General features: G+C 45.9%; 1 protein-coding gene across 2 annotated transcripts in view; it reads left to right on the top strand.

The window, feature by feature from the left end:
• The window catches only part of LOC140201096 (uncharacterized), a 59,674-nt gene extending 44,066 nt beyond the window's left edge, over positions 1-15,608 (top strand). For both annotated transcript variants that reach the window (XM_072264693.1, XM_072264692.1), the window contains exon 2: positions 1,799-15,608. In XM_072264693.1, coding sequence (XP_072120794.1) covers positions 1,810-3,282 — 1,473 coding nt within the window. In that variant the 5' untranslated portion in view covers positions 1,799-1,809 and the 3' untranslated portion in view covers positions 3,283-15,608. The remainder of the gene's footprint in view (positions 1-1,798) is intronic.
• The last annotated feature ends 5,831 nt before the right edge of the window (positions 15,609-21,439 follow it).

Raw genomic sequence — 21,439 nt, 5'->3', positions numbered from 1 at the left:
ATCAAACTCTTAATGTCTCTCTGCAAAAAAAGGGAGAACTAGTATAAACCGGTTTTAGCTAACTGAAGAAGACAGAGTTTACTTCAGTTCAAAAATTCCTATTCAGTCCCGATTATTCTTTTAGCCAGAGGTTACATAGGTTCAAAATGATTTTTTTATATCCCCAATTCCTCACATCCTCAGCAACAGGTGAGGTACCTGAGGATTGGAAGACAGCCCGATGTGGTTCTGCTATAAGAAAGTCTCTTAAGAATAAAGCAGGAAATTATAGGCCAGTGAGCCTGAAATCAGTTGTGGGAAAGTTGGTGAATAGTATTCTCAGAGACCGGATATATGAGACCGGACATATGAGACCGGACAGGGCCTGATTAGGGATAGTCAGCGTATTTTTGTGTGTTGTTGGTCGTATCTAACCAATCTTATAGAGCTTTTTGAGGATGCTATCAGGAAAGTTGATGAAGGCAAGGCAGTGGATGTTGTCCACATGAACTGCATCAAGGTAGTTGACGAGATCCCACATGGTCAAGAATATTTGACATCTATATCAATAATTTGGATGATAATGTGGATATCTGGACTAGAAAATTTGCAGATGACACCAAGACTCAAGATGTAGTGGACAGAGAAGACTATCAGAGCTTGCAGCAGAGTCTTGACCAGATGAAAAAATGGGCTAAAAATGGCAGATGGATAAGGATGAGGTGTTGCACTTTGGGAGGACCAACCAGGATAGGTCTTACACAGTGAGCGGTCGGGCACTGAGATGTGTTTTAGAAGGTATCGGAATACTGGTAACATCACAGATAGATAAGGACAAAAAGCTTATGGCACTTTGGCCTTCATAGATCAAAGTATTGAGTAAAGGAGATGGAATGTTATGTTGAAGTTGAACAAGACATTGGTGAGGCCTTACTTGGAGTATTGTGTACTGTTTTGGTCACCTACCTACAGGAAAGATGTAAATAAGGTTGAAAGATTACTGAAAGAAATTATAAGGATCTTGCTGGGGTGGAGGACCAGAGTTATAAGAATGGATTGAATAGGTTGGGAACTTTATTCCCTGGAATGTAGATGATTGAGCAGAGATTTGGTAGAGACTTACAAAATTATGTGGTACAGAGAGGGTAGATGCAAGCAGATTTTTTCCACTGAGCTTGGGTGTGACAAAATCTAGATGACATGGGCAAAGGGTGAAAGGTGAACTATGTAAGTAGAACATGAGCAACTTCTTCAGAGGGTGATGAGGTTGTGTTACGAGCTGCCAATGCAAGTTTTGAATGCAATTTTAATTTCAACATTCCAGAGGAGTTTGGATAGCTACATGGATGGTTGGGCTATGGAGGGCTATGATCTGATACAGGTCGATGGGAGGAGGCAGTTTAAAATGGTCTGGCATGGACAAGATCGGCCAAAGGACGTTTTTTGTACTGTCGTTTTCTGTGACTCTCAGGATAGGTGTGGTGCTCGGGCTGAGATTCTAAATCGGAGTAAGGTCAATTTTGATGATATCAGGAAGGATATTTCAAGTGTGCATTGGGATAGGTCATCTTTTAGCGACAGTGTGGTTGCTAAGTGGGAGGCTTTGGGGATCCATGGTTTTTGAGAGAGATTGAGGCCATGGTTAAGAAAAAGAAAGTGGTATGTATGGTAAACTAATGGGCTGAAATGTCTGTTTCTGTGTTGTAGTGCTCTAAGACTCTATAACTGTCTGCTTTCCTGTGATGATGTGTCCACACTCTGTTCTGACGCTGAAATACTCTCCATTTGTGACATTTTGCAATGACTGATTTGGTTGCAGGAGGTGCCACAATGTCGGGGATGCAGGAGCTGGACCTTCCGGTGTCTGAGAGCTTCCGTCTGACAGTTCAGACCCACGTCAACTGGGAGATGGTTTTGACACCAATGTCCACCTCTGTCGCCATTCTCGCTGATCTGGTGCTTCAGGCAAAGAGTGGGAAGGACTTTCCTTTCCTTCAGGACCCCCAGAGTTCAGAGAATCCCAAGTCCTTCCAAGGGAGCCTCCTGGACATTTGTCTGAAAGCTCCAATCTCCTTCCAATCAATCCATAACAACATGTGCAAAATCCACAGCAGTTGTGAGAACATGCGGCACCTCCTAAAGCTGGTGAGGGAGGAGCCTGGTGAGGGAACAAGCCTCCCCCGGAATGTGACGAGGATGGAGAAGAGCATTAACAAGTGCAGGGATGCTGCACAAGATGTGGAGGTGGAGCTGTCCTCCCTCAACCAGCAGCTGGCTGAGATACTGGGGAGGTGCTCAGAGACCCAGAGCTGCAGCCACGTTCAGCTCCAGGACATACGGAGAGCCCTGGACCAAACACAGCAGAGCATCGAGACTGTCAAAAAAGAGAAAGAAACACTGGAGGAGGAGTGGAGCCGAGTTTCCCTGGAGCGGGAGAAGATCATGGAAGAACTGAACGATGTCAGGTCTCGGGCTTTTACTGACGCTCTGTTTGAGGAAGGGGCGACGAAACTTATTGGGAATTTACCTCGGTTGCTGGACCTCCTGGGCACAGTGGCCAACCCCACCGTTCTAGTGTCGGAGCTCGGGAAAGTGGCCAAGTTCATTCTGAACGAGGTCTCTGCTCTGAAGAACAAAGATTCCAGTTCTGCTCTCAGAACCCTACTGGACGAGGTGGAAAAGAAGGCCGCAGAGAAGATCGAGTTGATCCAAGTCCGGCTGGACAAAGCTGGGGAGGAATATAAGGAACGTCGCCTCAGAGTGGAAGATCTGAGCAAACAGAGTGCAAAGCTGTCGGAGGATCTCACCACCCACCAGACAAAGGAGCTGGACCTCAGCTCAACCCTACTGCTGATGTCTAAAGAGATGGAGCTGCTGCAGGGAGTCAGATCCAACTGGTCGCAGGCCATGGGCTTCATTCAGCTCATCCCCAAATTGGTGGGAGATTGTCAGAAGATATTAGAGAAGGTGGGCGGCAGGGGGAATGGAGCCAGTCCACAGGCGACAGTGTTCCAGGACCAGATGTCCCAGGCAGACACCATCGTAGCCCTCCTATGCACCATGGCAGAAACATTTAACAAGGTTTATGAAGACTACCTGAAGGTCCCACTGAATGATTTGCTCGATGTCCTGGCCCAGGAGGGAATGGACTACAAGCTAAAGAGCATCAAGAGGAAATGTCAGAGTGCGGAGGAGGAAATCCATCGGCGGGCAAAAGATGCTCGAGAGGAGTTGGGGCAGAAACTTCAGCAGGGGAGTCTCGCTCTCAGGAACCTGGCCGCACAGCTAGGCCCCAGGGGGTGATGGAGGGGAGCGGGCTACTTGGAGGCAGTCTCTGTTTGGAGACACTCTGCCCCACATAGCTGAGTAAGCGCTTACCTCGTCCCACGCCCACTGTCTTCTTCCCAACCCTGTGGCCATAACACCTTTGGAGAACAGGAGCAGAATTAGTCCATTTGTTCCATGGTGTCTGCTCCTCCATTCCATCATGGCTGATTTATTGCCCCTCTCAACCCTGTTCTCCGATCTTCTCCCTGACTTTGATGCCCTAACTAATCAAGAACCAATCAATCTCCATTTTAAACACACTCAATGTCTTGGCCTCCACAGCTCCACCATCCTCAGGCTAAAGAAATTTCTCCTCATCTCTCTGCTGCGTAGACATCTCTGTGGGATACAACTCTTTATTTATGTTCTTTGCAGTTTAACAATTAATTATCTGCTTGAATTGCAAGTTATTCTTACATAGTTCGTAGTTAGTAGGCCACCATCTAGTAACCAAATGAAGAAACTGGGCTGGAGTTCACTGTACGCATCACAGCCATCTCAGTCTGGGTCAGATTGGCCAGAGCCACACAGCATCACTTCTGTGGGAAGAGTGGGCATTGGGCTTCAAGATGGTGGCATTCAAGACAACAGGAACCAGCTCATCAGCAAACTGGGTCCTCTGTCTCACAAAGTTCAGGAAATTCAAAGCCGATGAGATGGTTTCAACAATGATCACATGGTCACAGACGAAACAAAGTGATTCGGCCCTTCCCAGTCGCCCTTGCTTGCCTAGATTGTGCGAAAGCTAGCCAGCTAGTTAATATATTGACCTATTAATTAGAAATGAGTGTGTTGAATTTGTATTGGATACGGGAGCTGAGCTAACATCTATAAACAAATCTGTTGCCCAAAGGAACAAAATACCATTGGTTGATATCAGTAAATGTGCACGTGGCTCATGAGGGCAGAATTATACTGACCAAAAGCGAATCGGTCAAAATACAAACTGATCTTCACCTACAAGAAACACAATTCTGGGTGGGAAATGTCTCATAGCCTCTTCTTGGGATGGGTATCTTGTTAACTTTAGAATCCAGCCGTGAGTAAAGTTGTTTCGAATGGCCCAATCTGAATTAACCAATCATACCATATGTTTGAAAGATAAAAACGACTGTGGTCAGCTGGAAATGAATCCTGTTGCGTTTCCTGGGAAGATGCTACTTTGTACTAAGCAGTATCCTCTGAGTAGCACATCTATAGAAGGCATTTTCCCTGTTGCCAACTAGCTGGAGGAGTGAGACTCACAACATGCCGAACAGTCCAGTCTATGTGTTAGGAAAATGAATGGTACTTGGAGACTGACAGTGGATTACCAGGCTGCTAATCAATATACTGACAAGTTAACCTTGTTTCAATGACTATTTTCAATACTCGGAAGCCATTGCACGTTACTGATTTGACCAGTGGTTTCTGGTCGTGCTAGGGGTGCCTGAATGTCGATTGTGGTTGGCGTTTACAGTTGATGATCAATACTATCAGTGAATGAGGTCGTCAGAGGAGGACTGTTGTGTAGCTTTGAGACAACATCTGAGGGACTTACCAGCCAGGGATTTGTGGGTGAAGCCCTGATTGCATCCAAAGCTGCAGACCAGCATCAACAAGGTGTGTTTTATTCACTCAGCTATCTATCCTCTGAAGAGCTCAAAGTGAATCCAGACAACAGAGTTACAAGGAGTAATTTGCTTGGAACAGAAAATTTCCCAAGGAAAACAGGAAATCACAGGATCAGGCAAAGGCAGTTTCATCAGCAAATCTACTTACAACAGTTCTGCAACTCTGGTCTTCTCTGGGTTTGTGCAACTACAAAAGAATATGGGCCGATTCATATGCTGAAATTGCTCAGCCACTCGACAATCTGCTGAAAGACAATAAGCACTCGATGGGCTAGATGGCCTAATTCTGCTCCTGTGTCTTATGGTATTATGGTTTTAATGAAGAACAACTGGAAACTTTTCAACTTTAATTTGGCATTGTGTACTGCACGTGTATTAGGAATCCGGGATATGGCAAAACATTTCCCCTGTATGTAAATGAGAAACATGATATGTGATAGTACTTTTAACTCAAGAACAAGTGCAGTGACAGTATCCTAGTGGTTATTACTCTCTGTAAATGAATAATGTCACATTATAAACAACAGGAATTCTGCAGATGCTGGAAATTCAAGCAACACACATAAAAGTTGCTGGTGAACGCAGCAGGCCAGGCAGCATCTCTAGGAAGAGGTGCAGTCGACGTTTCAGGCCGAGACCCTTCGTCAGGACTATGATGGGGTTTGTGTTCACGAGCAGTCCAGGCAACCTATCTGGCAGTCGTGCTATTGGTTATTAATCTGCCTAATCGGATAATGTAGCATTATGAGGGGGTCAGTGTACACGAGCAGTCATGGAGTTTCCAGAATGGTGCTTGATCAAATTTTAAATGTTTGGTGTCCACATTCAGTACCTACTTCACCAACTATGAATAGGTCCTCCCAAGTAACAGCTTCTCAATGAATGGTCCAAGAGCTGTACTGTTCTTGAGGTACCTAATGTCATCATTGAATGAGCAACTGCGAATCCAGCTACACTGTGACCATCGGACATGGAAGACCATGATGATCGGACTGTACGAGCACAGTAACCTGCCAAGGTACAATTTATTACCAAGAAATGCCTTAATCAAACCCAGATCTGATGGCCCCTGAATGATTGAGAGAGGAATTCGAATGGCTGGATGGCCTGTCGTTTCTGAATCTGAAGTAGTGCTATCAGGAAGTGTGGCTCGTGGTACTGTACCCCTGTGCAATGGGCAGAACTGAAAACTAAACTTGGTCCGTGAGTTGGCAGAGGGAGGATCAGCTAATATCGACACTGATTCTTGATATGCTTTCGGAGTTGTTCATAACTTTGGAAACTTAAGGAGGGTTTTTTAGGGCTGTCGGAAGGCTGCACGAATGGCCAACGAGTATGACAACTTACGGATGTCTCAGAACTGGCATCAGACGTTGCTGAATTAAAATGTAAAAATTACTCCAAAAGTGACTGCAATGGAAAGCCGTGGAGATGTATTTGTGGATGAAATTTCAAAAAAAGGGCAGCACGGGAAGGAGTAAAGGAAATAAAAGAGGTATCAGGACCCTATACAGTGAACCAGAGAACTGGAAATATAGAAGTTAAACTCTGTTATCTTGTCTGTTTGTGACAGAGTGGTGCAAATCGAATGTTCCAGACAAGAAAAGTGGTTCTGGATGGAGAATGGTGGGAATTTAAACTGTGATGGAATAGGGCAATCTGGTACTAGGCACAGACTAGTAGACTCAACTACATTGTGTCCTTATCTGGCACAGCAGGTACATTCCCTGGGACACAATGGGGAGGAAAAGATGATCAACAGATCCTCCCAGTGGTGGTGGAATCCATCGTTCAGGGCACAAGCTCGACAAATGATGTATGACATGCCAGAAAATGAATCCCGAAGCATAGGAAGAGACACCACAATTGAGTGCTTCTGCCCCACTTGGTCCATGTTTGCATTCACAGGTGGAGTACATTTCTTTAACCAAGTATCCAGGACCAGGGTACTCAGATGTACTAGTAATAGCAGACATGTTTTCAAGATGGGCCGAAGCCATTGCAACAAGGAAAGTCACTATCACTCACACAGCAAGAACTCTGATCAAGGACTATATTCTGAGATGGGAATTGCCATGTCACGTTGACCCTGACCAAGGAAGACATTTCACTGGGGGCGTTTGTCAGGAATTATGTTGACTGATGGTCTTTCCATTGTCCACATCACCCGGGGTCATCAGGACAAGCCAAGCGAATGAATGGAGCCATCAAACACTTAAGTATCCTGAGGAAGACACACCATGGCCTACAGCTCTTCCTATGGTCTTGAGTAGCTTCAGAGTAACCCTGAACAAGAAAGCTAAAATAAGTCTGTTTAAGATGGTGACAGGACATCCTTTGTCACTGCTGGGAGCCCTCGATCTCAGGGAAGCTGATATACATATTATGTCAGACAGTTAACTATTGTGTGACACTAACGAGCTGTCCAGTCTGCTTCTCACCAGGTTTCTATCACTTGAGAAGACCCAGCAGGAGGACACACCCTACTTCCTGTTGACTTGGTCCTGATCCAGAATCAGCGTAAAAATCCACCAGGAGCTCAATGGGAAGGCCCTTATCAAGTGTCATTAATTCCCAACTCAGCGTTGAAAGTAGAAGATCAAATTAAGTGGATGTATGCCAATCACTGCAATGGAGCTAAGTGTTACCCAAGGAAGACGACAAGTGCTGTGGTTAATGTGCTCGTAACCTCATACTCACACTGCTGGGTTACAGTAAATAAATCACTAACCAGCCAGACGACTTCAAGCAACTCAGCAACTACTGATCACTACAACTACTGATGCCCTTACACTTCCTCCCTTACCACCATTCAGGGCCCCAAACAGTCCTTCCAGGTGAGGCAACACTTCACTTGTGAGTCGGCTGGGGTGATATACTGCGTCCGGTGCTCCCGATGTGGCCTTTTATATATTGGCGAGACCCGACGCAGACTGGGAGACCGCTTTGCTGAACATCTACACTCTGTCCGCCAGAGAAAGCAGGATCTCCCAGTGGCCACACATTTTAATTCCACATCCCATTCCCATTCTGACATGTCTATCCACGGCCTCCTCTACTGTAACGATGAAGCCACACTCAGGTTGGAGGAACAACACCTTATATTCTGTCTGGGTAGCCTCCAACCTGATGGCATGAACATAGACTTCTCCGCTAGGCCCCACCTCCCCCTCGTACCCCATCTGTTACTTATTTTTATGCACACATTCTTCCTCTCACTCTCCTTTTTCTCCCTCTGTCCCTCTGAATATACCTCTTGCCCATCCTCTGGGTCCCCCCGCCCTTGTCTTTCTTCCCGGACCTCCTGTCCCATGATCCTCTCGTATCCCCTTTTGCCTATCACCTGTCCAGCTCTTGGCTCTATCCCTCCCCCTCCTGTCTTCTATCATTTTGGATCTCCCCCTCCCCCTCCAACTTTCAAATCCCTTACTCACTCTTCCTTCAGTTAGTCCTGACGAAGGGTCTCGGCCTGAAACGTTGACTGCTCCTCTTCCTACAGATGCTGCCTGGCCTGCTGCGTTCACCAGCAACTTTGATGTGTGTTGCTTGAATTTCCAGCATCTGCAGAATTCCTGTTGTTTGCGTTAAAACTACTGATCACGGTGGACGATATTCTCATATTAGTTGTTATATTTTTGCTAATTTTATTTACAATGACTACCAATATTCATACTAATACATCTTATAATTAACATCTTTTTACTGTTTTAAAGGCGATCTTCAATAGAATATTTCAAACACGTGTACTTACTAATCTACCCAAGTATGACAAACTTATGAATATTGAATATATACCATTTGACATAACGTAAAGACCATAATTTTTTCTGCCACTGCATTTTCATTTATAATGATTCTAAATGTGTGATTTAGAGTCAATGGGGGGATTGTTGGATCTGACTTTAATTCTTAGATTAAACTGTTTAACTGTTATTTTCTTGCAGTTTAACAATTATCAGCTGCTATTTTAAGTATATCTTATGTGCATCTAATAGTTCAACATCTATGCATCTTCTAGAGACCATACATAGTTTAATTATGGAAAGTTCTAGAAGCTTCTTTGTTCTGCCTTAAATGATTAAGTGCTTTCTGATTGATTAACCCTTTTGTACAAATTTCGATGGAATTTTACTTATCTCTGTGGAATAAAATAGCTAAACACAAAGCAACATCTTCATCTTCTCAACATCTTAGTTTTAGAACAGAAAACAGAACATAGAAATCTACAGCACATTACAGGCCCTTCAGCCCACAATGTGGTGCCGACCATGTAACCTACTCTGGAACCTGCCTAGAATTTCTCTACCACACAGCCCGCTATTTTTCTATGCTCCATGTACCTATCTACCAGTCTCTTAAAAACCCTATTGTATCCGCCTCCACCACTGTCACCAGCAGTGCATTCCACACATCCACCATTCTCTGTGTGAAAAACTTACGTTTGATATCCCCTCAGTACCTGTTTCCAAGCAGCTTAAAACTATACCCTTGTGTTAGCCATGTCAGCCCTGCGAAAAAGCCTATGCCTGTCCACAGATCAATGCCTCTCATCATAGAAATATAGAAAACCTGCAGCACAATACAGGCCGTTCGGCCCACAATGCTGTTGCAAACATGTACCTACTTTAGAAATTACCTAGGGTTTCCGATAGCCCTCTATTTTTCTGAGCTCCATGTACCTATCCAGGAGTCTCTTAAAGATCCTATCGTATCCACCTCCACCGCTGTCGCCGGCAGCCCATTCCACACATTCACCACTCTCTACGTAAAAAGAAAACTTACTCCTGACATCTCCTCTGTACCTATTTCCAAGCACCTTAAAACTGTGCCCTCTCATGCTAGCCATTTCAGCCCTGGAAAAAAGCCTCTGACTATCCACCTGATCTTATACACCTCTATAAGGTCGCCTCTTATCCTCTGACGCTGCAAAGAAAAAAGGCCAAATTCACTCAACCTATTCTCATAAGGCATGCTCCCCAGTCCAGGCAACATCCTTGTAAATCTCCTCTGCACCCTTTCTATGGTTTCCACATCCTTCCTATAGTGAGGCGACCAGAATTGAGCACAGTACTCCAAGTGGGGTCTGACTAGGGTCCTATATAGCTGCAACATTACCTCTCAGATCCTAAACTCAATCCCACGGTTGATGAAGGCCAATGCACCGTATGCCTTCTTAACCACAGAGTCAACCTGCGTAGCGGCTTTGAGTGTCCTATGGACTCGGACCCCAAGATCCCTCTGATCCTCCACACAGCCAAGAGCCCTGCCATTAATGCTATATTCTGCCATCATATTCGACCTACCAAAGTGAACCATCTCACTTTGTCACCACTTGTCATCGACCTCCATGCAGAATATGACCCATCTACAACCACTCTTCTTTGTTTTCTGGATCCAGAAAGCAAGGTCTCCTTGGATCTCTCACCTCCTTACTTTCTTAATAAGCCTTGCATGGGTTACCTTGTCAAATGCCTTGCTAAAGTCCTTATACACTACATCTATGGTTCTACCTTCATCAATGTGTTTAGTCACATCCTCAAAAAATTCAATCAGGCTCGTAAGGCATGACCTGCCTTTGACAAAGCCATGTTGACTATTCCTAATCATATTATGCCTCTCCAAATGTTCATAAATCCTGCCTCTCAGGATCTTCTCCATCAACTTACACTGAAGTAAGACTCACTGGTCTATAATTTCCTGGGCTATCCCTACTCTGTTTCTTGAATAAAGGAACAACACGGTAGGCTTATTCAGAAAGTTAGAAGGCATGGGATCCAGGGAAGTTTGGCCAGGTGGATTCAAAATTGGCTTGCCTGCAGAAGGCAGAGGGTGGTGGTGAAGGGAGTACATTCAGATTGGAGGATTGTGACTAGTGGTGTCCCACAAGGATCTGTTCTGGGACCTCTACTTTTCGTGATTTTTATTAACAACCTGGATGTGGGGGTAGAAGGGTGGGTTGGCAAGTTTGCAGATGACACAAAGGTTGGTGGTTTTGTAGATAGTGTAGAGGATTGTCAAATATTGCAGAGAGACATTCATAGGATGCAGAAGTGGGCTGAGAAGTGGCAGATGGAGTTCAACCCGGAGAAGTGTGAGGTGGTAGGACAAACTCCAAGGCAGAGTACAAAGTAAATGGCAGGATACTTGGTAGTGTGGAGGAGCAGAGGGATCTCGGGGTACACGTCCACAGATCCCTGAAAGTTGCCTCACAGGTGGATAGGGTAGTTAAGAAAGCTTATGGGGTGTTAGCTTTCATAAGTCGAGGGACAGAGTTTAAGAGTCACGATGTAATGATGCAGCTCTATAAAACTCTGGTTAGGCCACACTTGGAGTACTGTGTCCAGTTCTGGTTACCTCACTATAGGAAGGATGTGGAAGCATTGGAAAGGGTACAGAGGAGATTTACCAGGATACTGCCTGGTTTAGAGAGTATGGATTATGATCAGAGATTAAGGGAGCTAGGGCTTTACTCTTTGGAGAGGAGGAGGATGAGAGGAGACATGATAGAGGTGTACAAGATAATAAGAATAGATAGAGTGGATAGCCAGCGCCTCTTCCCCAGGGCACCACTGCTCAGTACAAGAGGACATGGCTTTAAGGTAAAGGGTGGGAAGTTCAAGGGGGATATTAGAGGAAGGTTTTTTTACTCAGAGTGGTTGGTGTGTGGAATGCACTGCCTGAGTCAGTGGTGGAGGCAGATACACTAGTGAAGTTTAAGAGACTACTAGACAGGTATATGGAGGAATTTAAGTTGGGGGCTTATATGGGAGGCAGGGTTTGAGGGTCGGCAGAACATTGTGGGCCGAAGGGCCTGTACTGTGCTGTACTATTCGATGTTCTATGTTCTATCTTCAACCCCTCAATCCTCCAGAACCTCTCCTGTCCCCATTGATGATGCAAGGATCATTGCCAGAGGCTCAGCAATTCCTCCCTCACCTCCCACAGTAGTCGGGGTACATTTCGTCTGTCCTGGTGACTTATCCAACTTGATGTTTTCTAAAAGCTCCAGCACATGCTCTTTGTTAATGTCTATATGCTCAAGCTTTTCAGTCCGCTGTAAGTCATCCCTGCAATCAACAAGGTCCTTTTCCGTAGTGAATACTGAAGCAAAGTACTCTAAGTATCTCTGCCATCTCCTCCAGTTCCATACACACTTTTCCACTGTCACACTTGATTGGTCCTATTCTCTCACGTCTTATCCTCTTGCTCTTCACTCTCATCTGAGTGAAGCCTAGTGGCAGGACAAACACCGCAGTCCACGGGGTATTGGCACCCCAGGCAAAGCCCAACCAAGCACAGATCCACCAAAGGACACGAGCCCAGAGCCTAACCAGCCACGGCCAGCAGCAGAAAGGAAGATGAAGGGACGGAAGCCCCAAATCTTGTGGCCTGAATGCTGCCAAAAGAATGAGTGGGAGATCATCAACACAGACCTAATGCACCTTCTAGAAGTACTGAAGGGAAGTGTGAAAAGAAAACCGGAGAAGTGGGGAGACACCATTTACAGCTATGGGGTAGAGGGAGTGAAAAAACAGGACACGGAAGGAACCTTTAGTCTAGCCTAAGTCTAGGAGACAGCAGGAAATCAAAAGACTGGTGAAGGAAAGGAGACAGCTGAGGAAACAGTGGCAGATGTCCACAGAAGGGGAAAGGACTCAAGGTATTACAAACAGAAATAAAGCAGCACTTGACAAAGCTGGGAAGAGCAGAACGCTTGAGAAAACAACGTAAGAGGAAAGAACGGGCGAGGGCAAGCTTTTACAGAGACCCTTACAAGTTCGTCAAAAGCCTCTTTGGCAAGGAGAAGAGCGGGGTCCTTTGAGTACCTGTGAGGGAACTGGAGGAGCACCTGAGGAAGACCCACTCTGATAACCAGAGGCATGAGCCAGTCACTGTTCCGAATGACGTGCCACCAAACCACCCACCTGAGCACCAGATGGACGTAAGGCCCCCTACGTGGAGGGAGGTGGAGAGCAAGATCAGCATCAGCTTCAGGGCCCAATGGCGTCCCATACAGAACACCCCCAGCATCCTGAAATACCTCTGGAATCCAATGAAGGTGGCATGGGGGAATGGAATTATACCTAAGTCATGATGAAGGGCAGAAGGGCTACAAATTCCCAAAGAGAAGAATTCCTCAACAATCAGTCAGTTCTGCCAGATCAGTCTCCTGAATGTGGAAGGAAAGATCTTCTTTGGTGTCGTGGCTTAAAGACTCTCAGCCTTTCTGCAGAGCAACTTCGTCGACACATCAGTGCAGAAAGCAGGAATACATGGTTTCCCAGGATGTCTGGAACACGCAAATCCCATCTGGCACCAGATACAAACTGCCAAGAAAGAAAGACCTGCATGTGGTCTTCCTAGATCTTGCCAATGTTTTTGGGTCGGTGCCTCACGAGACTGTGGGTAGCTTTCAACTGTTTCCAGGTTCCAGAGGGCATCACAAAGCTGGTCAAAGCGTACTTCCAGGATCTGCAGTTCTGCGTCATAACACAAGATAACACCACCACATGGCAGCACCTTGAGATAGGCATAATGGTGGGCTGTACCATCTCTCCTCTGGCATTGATTATGGCAATGGAGCTCATTATCCGAACATCACAATGGGTGGTCAGAGGGAAACGCTTAAAGAATGGGCTGCATCTTCCTCCGGTCAGGGTGTACATGGATGACATGACCACAACAACAACAAAAGCATGCACCGAATGTCTGCTGGATAAACTCCAGGGAAACATCAAATAGGCACGAATGGAGATCATACCCAGTAAGATTCACAGTATCTCAATTGTCAAAGGCCAGCTCACCGATATAAGGTTTTGTATTAACACTGAGCCAATATTAACTGTCCTGGAGAAGCCCATCAAAAGCCTTGGATGTTGGTACAACGCAGACCTCAGAGACAGAGCAGGTGGAACAACAAAGACAGAGACAATCAGTGGCCTCAAGCCAATCAACAACACGGCTCTCCCGGGGAGGTTGAAGCTTTGGTGCTTTCAGTTTGGACTGCTGCCCCAACTTACGTGGCCAGTTACCATCTATGAGGTCACTATGTCTCATGCAAATCGGCTGGAGAGGCTGGTGAACTTACATGTGAGGAAGTGGCCTGGGCTACCAAGATGCCTTAGCAGCATAGGACTTTACGGGAACAGAGCCCTTTCTCTGCCAATTTCTAGCCTGGTGGAGGAATACAAATGTGCCAAAGCAAGGCTGGAAATGACACTCAGAAAATCTCGGGACCCAACTGTAAGAGGCGTTGCTCCTGCTCTAGCAACAGGGAAGAAACGGACCCTGGACGCAGAAGCCGCCCTCCAACATCGGGACATGGTGGGCTATGTCCAACAGGCAGAGGAGGCTTTGGCCTTGGAGTGATGAAACCTACCTGGCAAAGGGCTACAACAACTGAATGCCGGCACCCAGTGGTGGTGGAGGTGAGCCACCATGAAGCAGCAGCCAGATGTGCCAAAGCAATGTCCCAAGCCAAGCAAGGCTGCTGGATGAGGTGAGAGGGTGTGGAGAGGAGGAAAATCACATGGAGTGAGCTGGGGAGCATGGAGTCAAACAGATTGAGCTTCATCATCAGAACAACATGTGATGTCCTGCCCTCTGCTACAAACCTAAATCTGTGTGGGAGAGGATCCAGCCTGTCCTCGGTGCACAGTTCCGGCATCCCTCAAGCACATCGTGGTTAGTTGCAAGACCAGCCTAACACAAGGCAGATACACCTGGCGACACAACCAAGTGCTGAGGTGTTTGGCAGCTGAACTCAAGTGCAAGAGAGTAACCACCAACGCCAGGCCTCTCAATGCCCAGACAACGGTCCCACAACTACTATCCTTCATCCGGGAAAGAGAACCTGGGGGCTACCCCCTTACCTCATGACTCATGTCCACTGAATGCAGCCAGGGACTGGGAAATGCCTGTTGACTTAGGCCAGAAACTTACCTTCCCATCTGAAATTGCAATGACTAACCTCTGGTCCAACTCCTGTCAGCACGTCTTTATCATTGAGCTGACGGTCCCCTGGGAGGATGCTGTGGATGAGGCTTACAGACAGAAAAGGCTGCGATGTGCCAACCTTGCAGCTGAAGCGGAGGAGCGAGGCTGGAACGTAAAAGTGCGCCCAGTCGAGGTGGGGTGCAGGGGCTTTGTAGCCAGTTCCACCGTCAGGCTGCTGAGGGAAGTAGGGGTCAGAGGGCAGGCCATAGGAAGGTAATCAAAGTACTTGCTAATGCCGCTGAAATGAGCAGTCACTGGCTGTGGCTGAAAGGAAGGGGTGCTGTTTGGGCTGCCAAGTGACCATCTAGAGACTAACCGTGTGACACACACCCAGGGCTGATCAGCCTGTGGTGGGCCTGCCTCGGCTGAGGGCGTCTTGTGATAAAAGGCTGAAACCCCCGGTGATGTCGAGGTACACAACTGAAGATGTGTTGTAATGGTAGTAATATCATCTGGTGACCATCTTTCAGAATTACTTCCACTCAAGTCAAGCGCAGTGCAGAAACTTTCGGTTTGTAACATCCAGTCCTATGAATCAAACAAAAATTGCTCATCTTTTACACTTGCCTACAGAGGACGCTGGAACTGAACTCCAAAATTCGAGTCTTTTTCTGTTGATCAGTGTCAAAAAAAGCCAAATTAAATCCACTGTGATTCAATGCTGTAAAACAATAAAACATGAAAACTTCCAAAGGAGGTGAATACTTTTCATAGGCACTCTATACATGCTATCTTATGTATTTATATTTTCATTATTACTATTATTATTTTCTTTATCTTTTGTGCTTTTTTGTATTGTATGGGATCTAAAGGATCAATTATTTCATTTTCCTTTACACTTGTGTACTGAAAATGACATTAAACAATTGACATTAAATAATTTTGATTCATGCCCTAACTTATCCGCCTTTCCTCTAATACATTGAAATATACAAAACTCAGAACACTAGTCCCCCCAAGCTCAACCTTTGATTCCTTTCTTATTAACACCTTTCTCCACAACGTCTCCACTCTCCACCTCTGGTTTGTTTCCTAACCAGGCCTTTAACATCTCTTGAAAAGCAAGGTTCCCTAAGCCTGTTATCTTTATCTTTTATTCTGACAGGCTCATGCAAGCATTGTGCTCACAAAATTTCACTTTTGAACACCTCCCACTTTCCAAGTACACCTTTGCCAGAAAACAGCCTGTCCCAATCTACATTTGCCAGATCATTTCTGATATCATCAGTATTGGCCTTTTTCCAATTTAGAATCTCAACCCAAGGACCAGACCTATCCAGTTCTATAAATACCTTACTAATGGCATTGTGATCACTAGATCACACTTCTCCCTGGATTGTCACCTTGTCGTGGTGGCGAAGCTTGTGTGGTCCTGTGATCCCGAGAGCGATGCTGTCTGGAGCTATGCTCCTGGTAGGGTCACCCATGACGGTAAGGTTGAGGGTGAGGTCTCTGATGTTACGTACCCCGTAACTGGGTTGCCAAACCAGCAGAAATGGATCACTCAGTTGGAGTCTGGATTACTAGAACTAAGAAAGTTTTATTAAAGAAACAAGCAACACAGTAATCGAAAGGATAATAAATGCAACAGTTCAGCAATGATAAACACACATGTGCACAGAATTAAGATAACAGGATCAATCAAGCTCTATCGTTGTCTAGTGGTAAGTGACCAATTTCAAAGTGACACAAAAGTCCAGTTCGATTTAACAGTTCAGTTCGTAGTAATCGTTGCCATGGCGATGGACAACGTGGGGGGAGGGAGAGAGAGAACAAGATCGACTGATCATTCAGAACAGCTTCCACTCACAGACCGGCGGTATGGCTCACAAGCAGCTCCCGGGCGGGTCCTTTGTGATGTCACCTGGGGTCACCGACTGTGCCCCTCCTCCAGATGCGGTCGATCCTCTGCAGTGAACCCGGCACCCAAGCGAGGGTGGACACACACCGGGTTCCCACTGATCGTACCTTTCCACCCTGTGCGTTGTCCGGTACTTCCCACCGACTCGTGAGAGGCGCACCGCTTCCAGGGTCTCGTTACCTCGGGTGTCGTGTCTTAGCGAACCTGTCCCTTTTTATCCCCCTGCTGGGGTATCGCCTGTCCATCACTTCAAACAGTTCAGGGTTCAAAAGGGGAGCCGCTCTAGACAGCTGTCTCTCCCGTCCCTTCATTACACATCTCCAGATGCTGCTTCATTGTTCCTTATCTCTCCTTCTCCTGAGGACAGGTGGCAGACCAACTGCTGATCTCACAGGACAGCTAACATCTATGTGTATTCTCGTCACACTGACAAAGAACAATCCAACCAAGACCTCAACGGTGGAACAGGCGGACGAAGTTACTTCGAATTCAACGGCCGTCAAGGCAGATAAAGGCTGCAACAAATCCATCAGCTCCAATCGTTGTGGTTTCCGTGCCATTGGAATCAGTTGGTTGATTTGTGAAGTATCGTGTGCTTCTTGGAGTGCAACATTAAGTACACGTTAAACAAATACATGCACAGGCATCTTCACTCTACAGAAGGAAGACCATCATCCTCAACCTCGAGGGATAGCCATGACGACGACAACGATCACTAGATGCAAAGTGTTTCCCTACACAAACTTTTCATTCCATTCCCTAATAGTAGATCCAGTATTGCACACTCTGATTGGGATTTCTACGTACTGATTAAGGAAAATTCCCCGAACACATTAGACAAACTCTATCCCACCTAGTCCTTTTACAGTATGGGAGTCCTAGTCAGTATGTGGAAAGTGAAAATCAGCTACTATAACAACCTTATGTTTCTTGCAACAGCCTGTGATCTCTCCGCAAATTTGTTCCTTTAAATCCCTTGGACTGTTCGGTGGTCTGTAACATAGCCCATTTAATGAGGTCATGCTTTCTTATTTTTAAGTTCCACTCATAACACCTCACTGGATGAGTTTTCCAGTGTGTTTTGATGGAGCACTGCCGTGACGTTTTCCCTGACTATTAAAATCACCCCTCTTCCTTTAATCCATCAACTCTGACGTGTTTAAACAACGGAACTCCGGAATATTGAACTGCCAGCCCTGCCCCTCCTGCACCCAAGTCTCACTAATGGCTACAGCATCATAATCACAGGTGTCGATCCATGCCCTGAGTTCATCTACCCTTCCTACCATACTTCTTGCTTTGAAATACGTATACACAGTATAGGACATTAGTCGCACCATGCTCAACCTTTTGCTTCTTAACTTTGTTTGAGGTCTTAACCACATGTTTCCATAACTACTCGACAATCTGTTCTGGCACTCTGGTCCCTATTCCCCCGAAATTCTGCTTTAAATCCCTCCGTGCAGTACAAGGTAGGTTCAATAGGTTTGAATAGGTACATTTAACATCAGAGAAATGTATACAATGTACATCCCGAGATTCGTTTTCTTCGCAAACATCCACGAAAACAGGAGTGCCCCAAAGAATGAGAATCCCAAAGCTCCCCCAGCTGCGTCTTTACTTTCTGTGAAGGCTGAGAAAAGTCCATCTCCCACCCCCATCCTCACCACATTCTACAGAGGTTGTACTGAGAGCATCCTGAGCAGCTGCATCACTGCCTGGTTCGGAAATTACACTGTCTCGGATCGCAAGACCCTGCAGCGGATAGTGAGGTCAGCTGAGAAGATCATCGGGGTCTCTCTTCCTGCCATTACAAACATTTACACCACACGCTGCATCCGTAAAACAAACAGCATTATGAAGGACTCCACACACCCCTCATACAAACTCTTCTCCCTCCTGCCATCTGGCAAAAGGCACCCAAGTATTCGGGCTCTCATGACCAGACTATGTAACAGTTTCTTCCTGCAAGTCATCAGACTCCTCAATATCCAGAGCCTGGACAGACACCAACCTACTATACCCTCTACTGTGCCTATTGTCTTGTTTATTATTTATTGAAATGCCTGCACTGTTTTGTGCACTTTATGCAGTCCTGGGTAGGTCTGTAGTCTAGTGTAGTTTTGTGTTGTTTTTCACATAGTTCAGTGTAGTTTTTGTATCATTCATGTAGCACCATGGTCCTGAAAAACGTCGTCTCGTTTTTACTGTGTACTGTACCAGCAGTGATGGTCGAAATGACAATAAAACGTGACTTGAACTCCCCTCTCCTGCACATAAGCAGCAGCAACTTCCCTCTCCTGCACATAAGCAGCAGCACCACCCTCTCCACCAGCAAAAGAGCATCGACACCCCACATCGAGCACCTGAGCATGAATAAAGACAGACCTGCAGTTCCCCAAACACTACTCGTTCTCCCGGTAATTTGACATACCACAGGCCTTCTCTCTCCCTAATGAGGAAAAAGAGATGTCCCAGTTTCACAGTAAAAGGGGAGACATAACAAAACAACTTACGGATTTACAGTGTTGAAAGTCTGTTGCATCACTTTGTCTGAGCTCTGTGCCCAGAGAGTCGGCCCCAAAAGGCTCAGGTCTCTGGACACCCAGCTCATGGCAGCTAACCTGCTGCTCCTGATGTTCCGTGTTCTCCCGTGATGCCTCAGTCAGGGGCACTGGCCTTGAATCAGCCCTTCTCCAGAGCCACGAAAATCCAGCACCCTGAAGGCGCACTTGTCTTCCAGGCCGTGTCCTTGGCATATCAAAAAGTGGCCAGTCATGAGGCCCCGGGAGCAGGTCCCATTCCTGCAAAGAGCCAAAGTCAGAGTGCAACTCCAGGTCAGGGTCTTCAAAAGAACCTTGAAAAGATAAAAAAAGAGATGTCAAAGATAGGAATACAGCTGTTTCCAAAGGAGTCGCCATTTAGTGCCATCATCACTTCGCTCTGCCCCTCTTCTAGCAAATCTTCCTGCAAGATACTAGTTCCCCTCCAATTCAGGTGCAAACTGTCTCTTCTTTACGGGTCCCACCTTCCCTGGAAGATAGCACAATGGTCCAAAAATATTATGCCCACCCTCCTACACCAAATTCTCAGCCACATGTTAAACTGTATAATAAGACCATGAGACCTTGGAGCAGAACTCTGCAATTTGGCCCATCGAGGCTGCTCCACCATTCAAACATGGCTGATTTTGTTTCCTGTCCTCAGTCCCACTCCCCAGCCTTTTCTCCATAACCCTTGATGCTGTGGTCAATTAAAAACCTATCAATATCTGCCTGAAATATGCCCAACAACCTGGCCTCCACAGCTGCCTATGTTAACAAATTCCACAAATTCACCAATCTCAGGCTAAAGAAATTTCTCTGTATTTCTGTTTTAACCCTCTATCCGGAAGTTGTGCCCTCTTGTCCTAAACTCCTCCCACATGGGAAACATGCTTTCAACATCGACTCTATCTAGGCATTTCAACATTTGAAAGGTTTCAATGTTTCCCCCCTCATCCTTCTGAATTCCAGTGAGTACAGACCCAGAACCACCAAACATTCCTTGTATAACACTTTCATTCCTGGAATTGGAGAGGGTTCAGAGGAGGTTCACAAGGATGATTCATAGTTTAATAAAGTATGACTATGAAAACTATGAAACTATGAATCATCCTTGTGAACGTCCTCTGAACCCTCTCCAATGCCAGCACATTCTTTCCTAGATGAGGGGCTTTTGGATTTTCTTCCCATTTAGAAAACAGTCTGCACATTTATTTCTACTACCAAAAAGTGTATGACCATGCATTTTCCAACATTGTATGTCATTTGCTACTGTCTTGCCCATTCTCCTAATGTCTAAGTCCTTCTTTATCCTACCTGTTTCCTCAACACAACCTGCCCCTCCAGCAATCTGCATATCATCTGTAAACCTGGCAACAAAGCCATCTACTCCATCTCAATAATTTATAGGCAACATAAAAAGTGATCCTAACAGCGACCCCTGTGGAACACCCCTAGCCAACCAGAAAAGGATCCTTTTATTTCAACTCACTGTTTCCTACCAATCAGCCAATGCTCTAATCATGCCAGTAACTTTCCAGTAATACCATGGGCTCTTAACTTGGTAAGCAGCCTCATGTGTGGCACCTTACCAAAGGCCTTCTGAAAGTCCAAATATACATTTGTACAACAGCCACAGCATCCCCTTTGTCTATCCTACTTGTAATCTCCTCAAAGAATTCCAATAAGTTTATCAGGCAGGATTTTCCCTGAAGAAAACTATGCTGACTTTGTACTATCTTGTCCTGTGTCACCAAGTACTCCATCACCTCTTCTTTAACAATTGATTCCATCATCTTCCCAACCACTGAGGTCAGGCTAAGTTGTCTATAGTTTTCTTTCTGCTGCCTTCTTCCTTTCTTAAAGAGTGGAGTAACATTTGCAATTTTCCAGTCCTCTGGCACCATGCCAGAGTCCAATGATTTTTGAAAGATTATTGCTGATGTCTCCATAAGCTCCACCACTTCCTCTTTCAGAACCCTGGGGTGCAGTTTATCTGCTCCAGGTGACTTATGTACCCTTGGGTCTTGCAGCTTTTTGAGCACCTTCTCCCTTGTAATAGTAATTGCACTCAATTCTCTTCCCTCACACCCTTCAACATCTGGCACACTGCTAGTGTC

This window comes from Mobula birostris, chromosome 8, assembly GCF_030028105.1.
Source record: "Mobula birostris isolate sMobBir1 chromosome 8, sMobBir1.hap1, whole genome shotgun sequence".
NCBI lineage: Eukaryota > Metazoa > Chordata > Chondrichthyes > Myliobatiformes > Myliobatidae > Mobula > Mobula birostris.
This window is presented reverse-complemented; position numbering and strand designations above follow the sequence as displayed.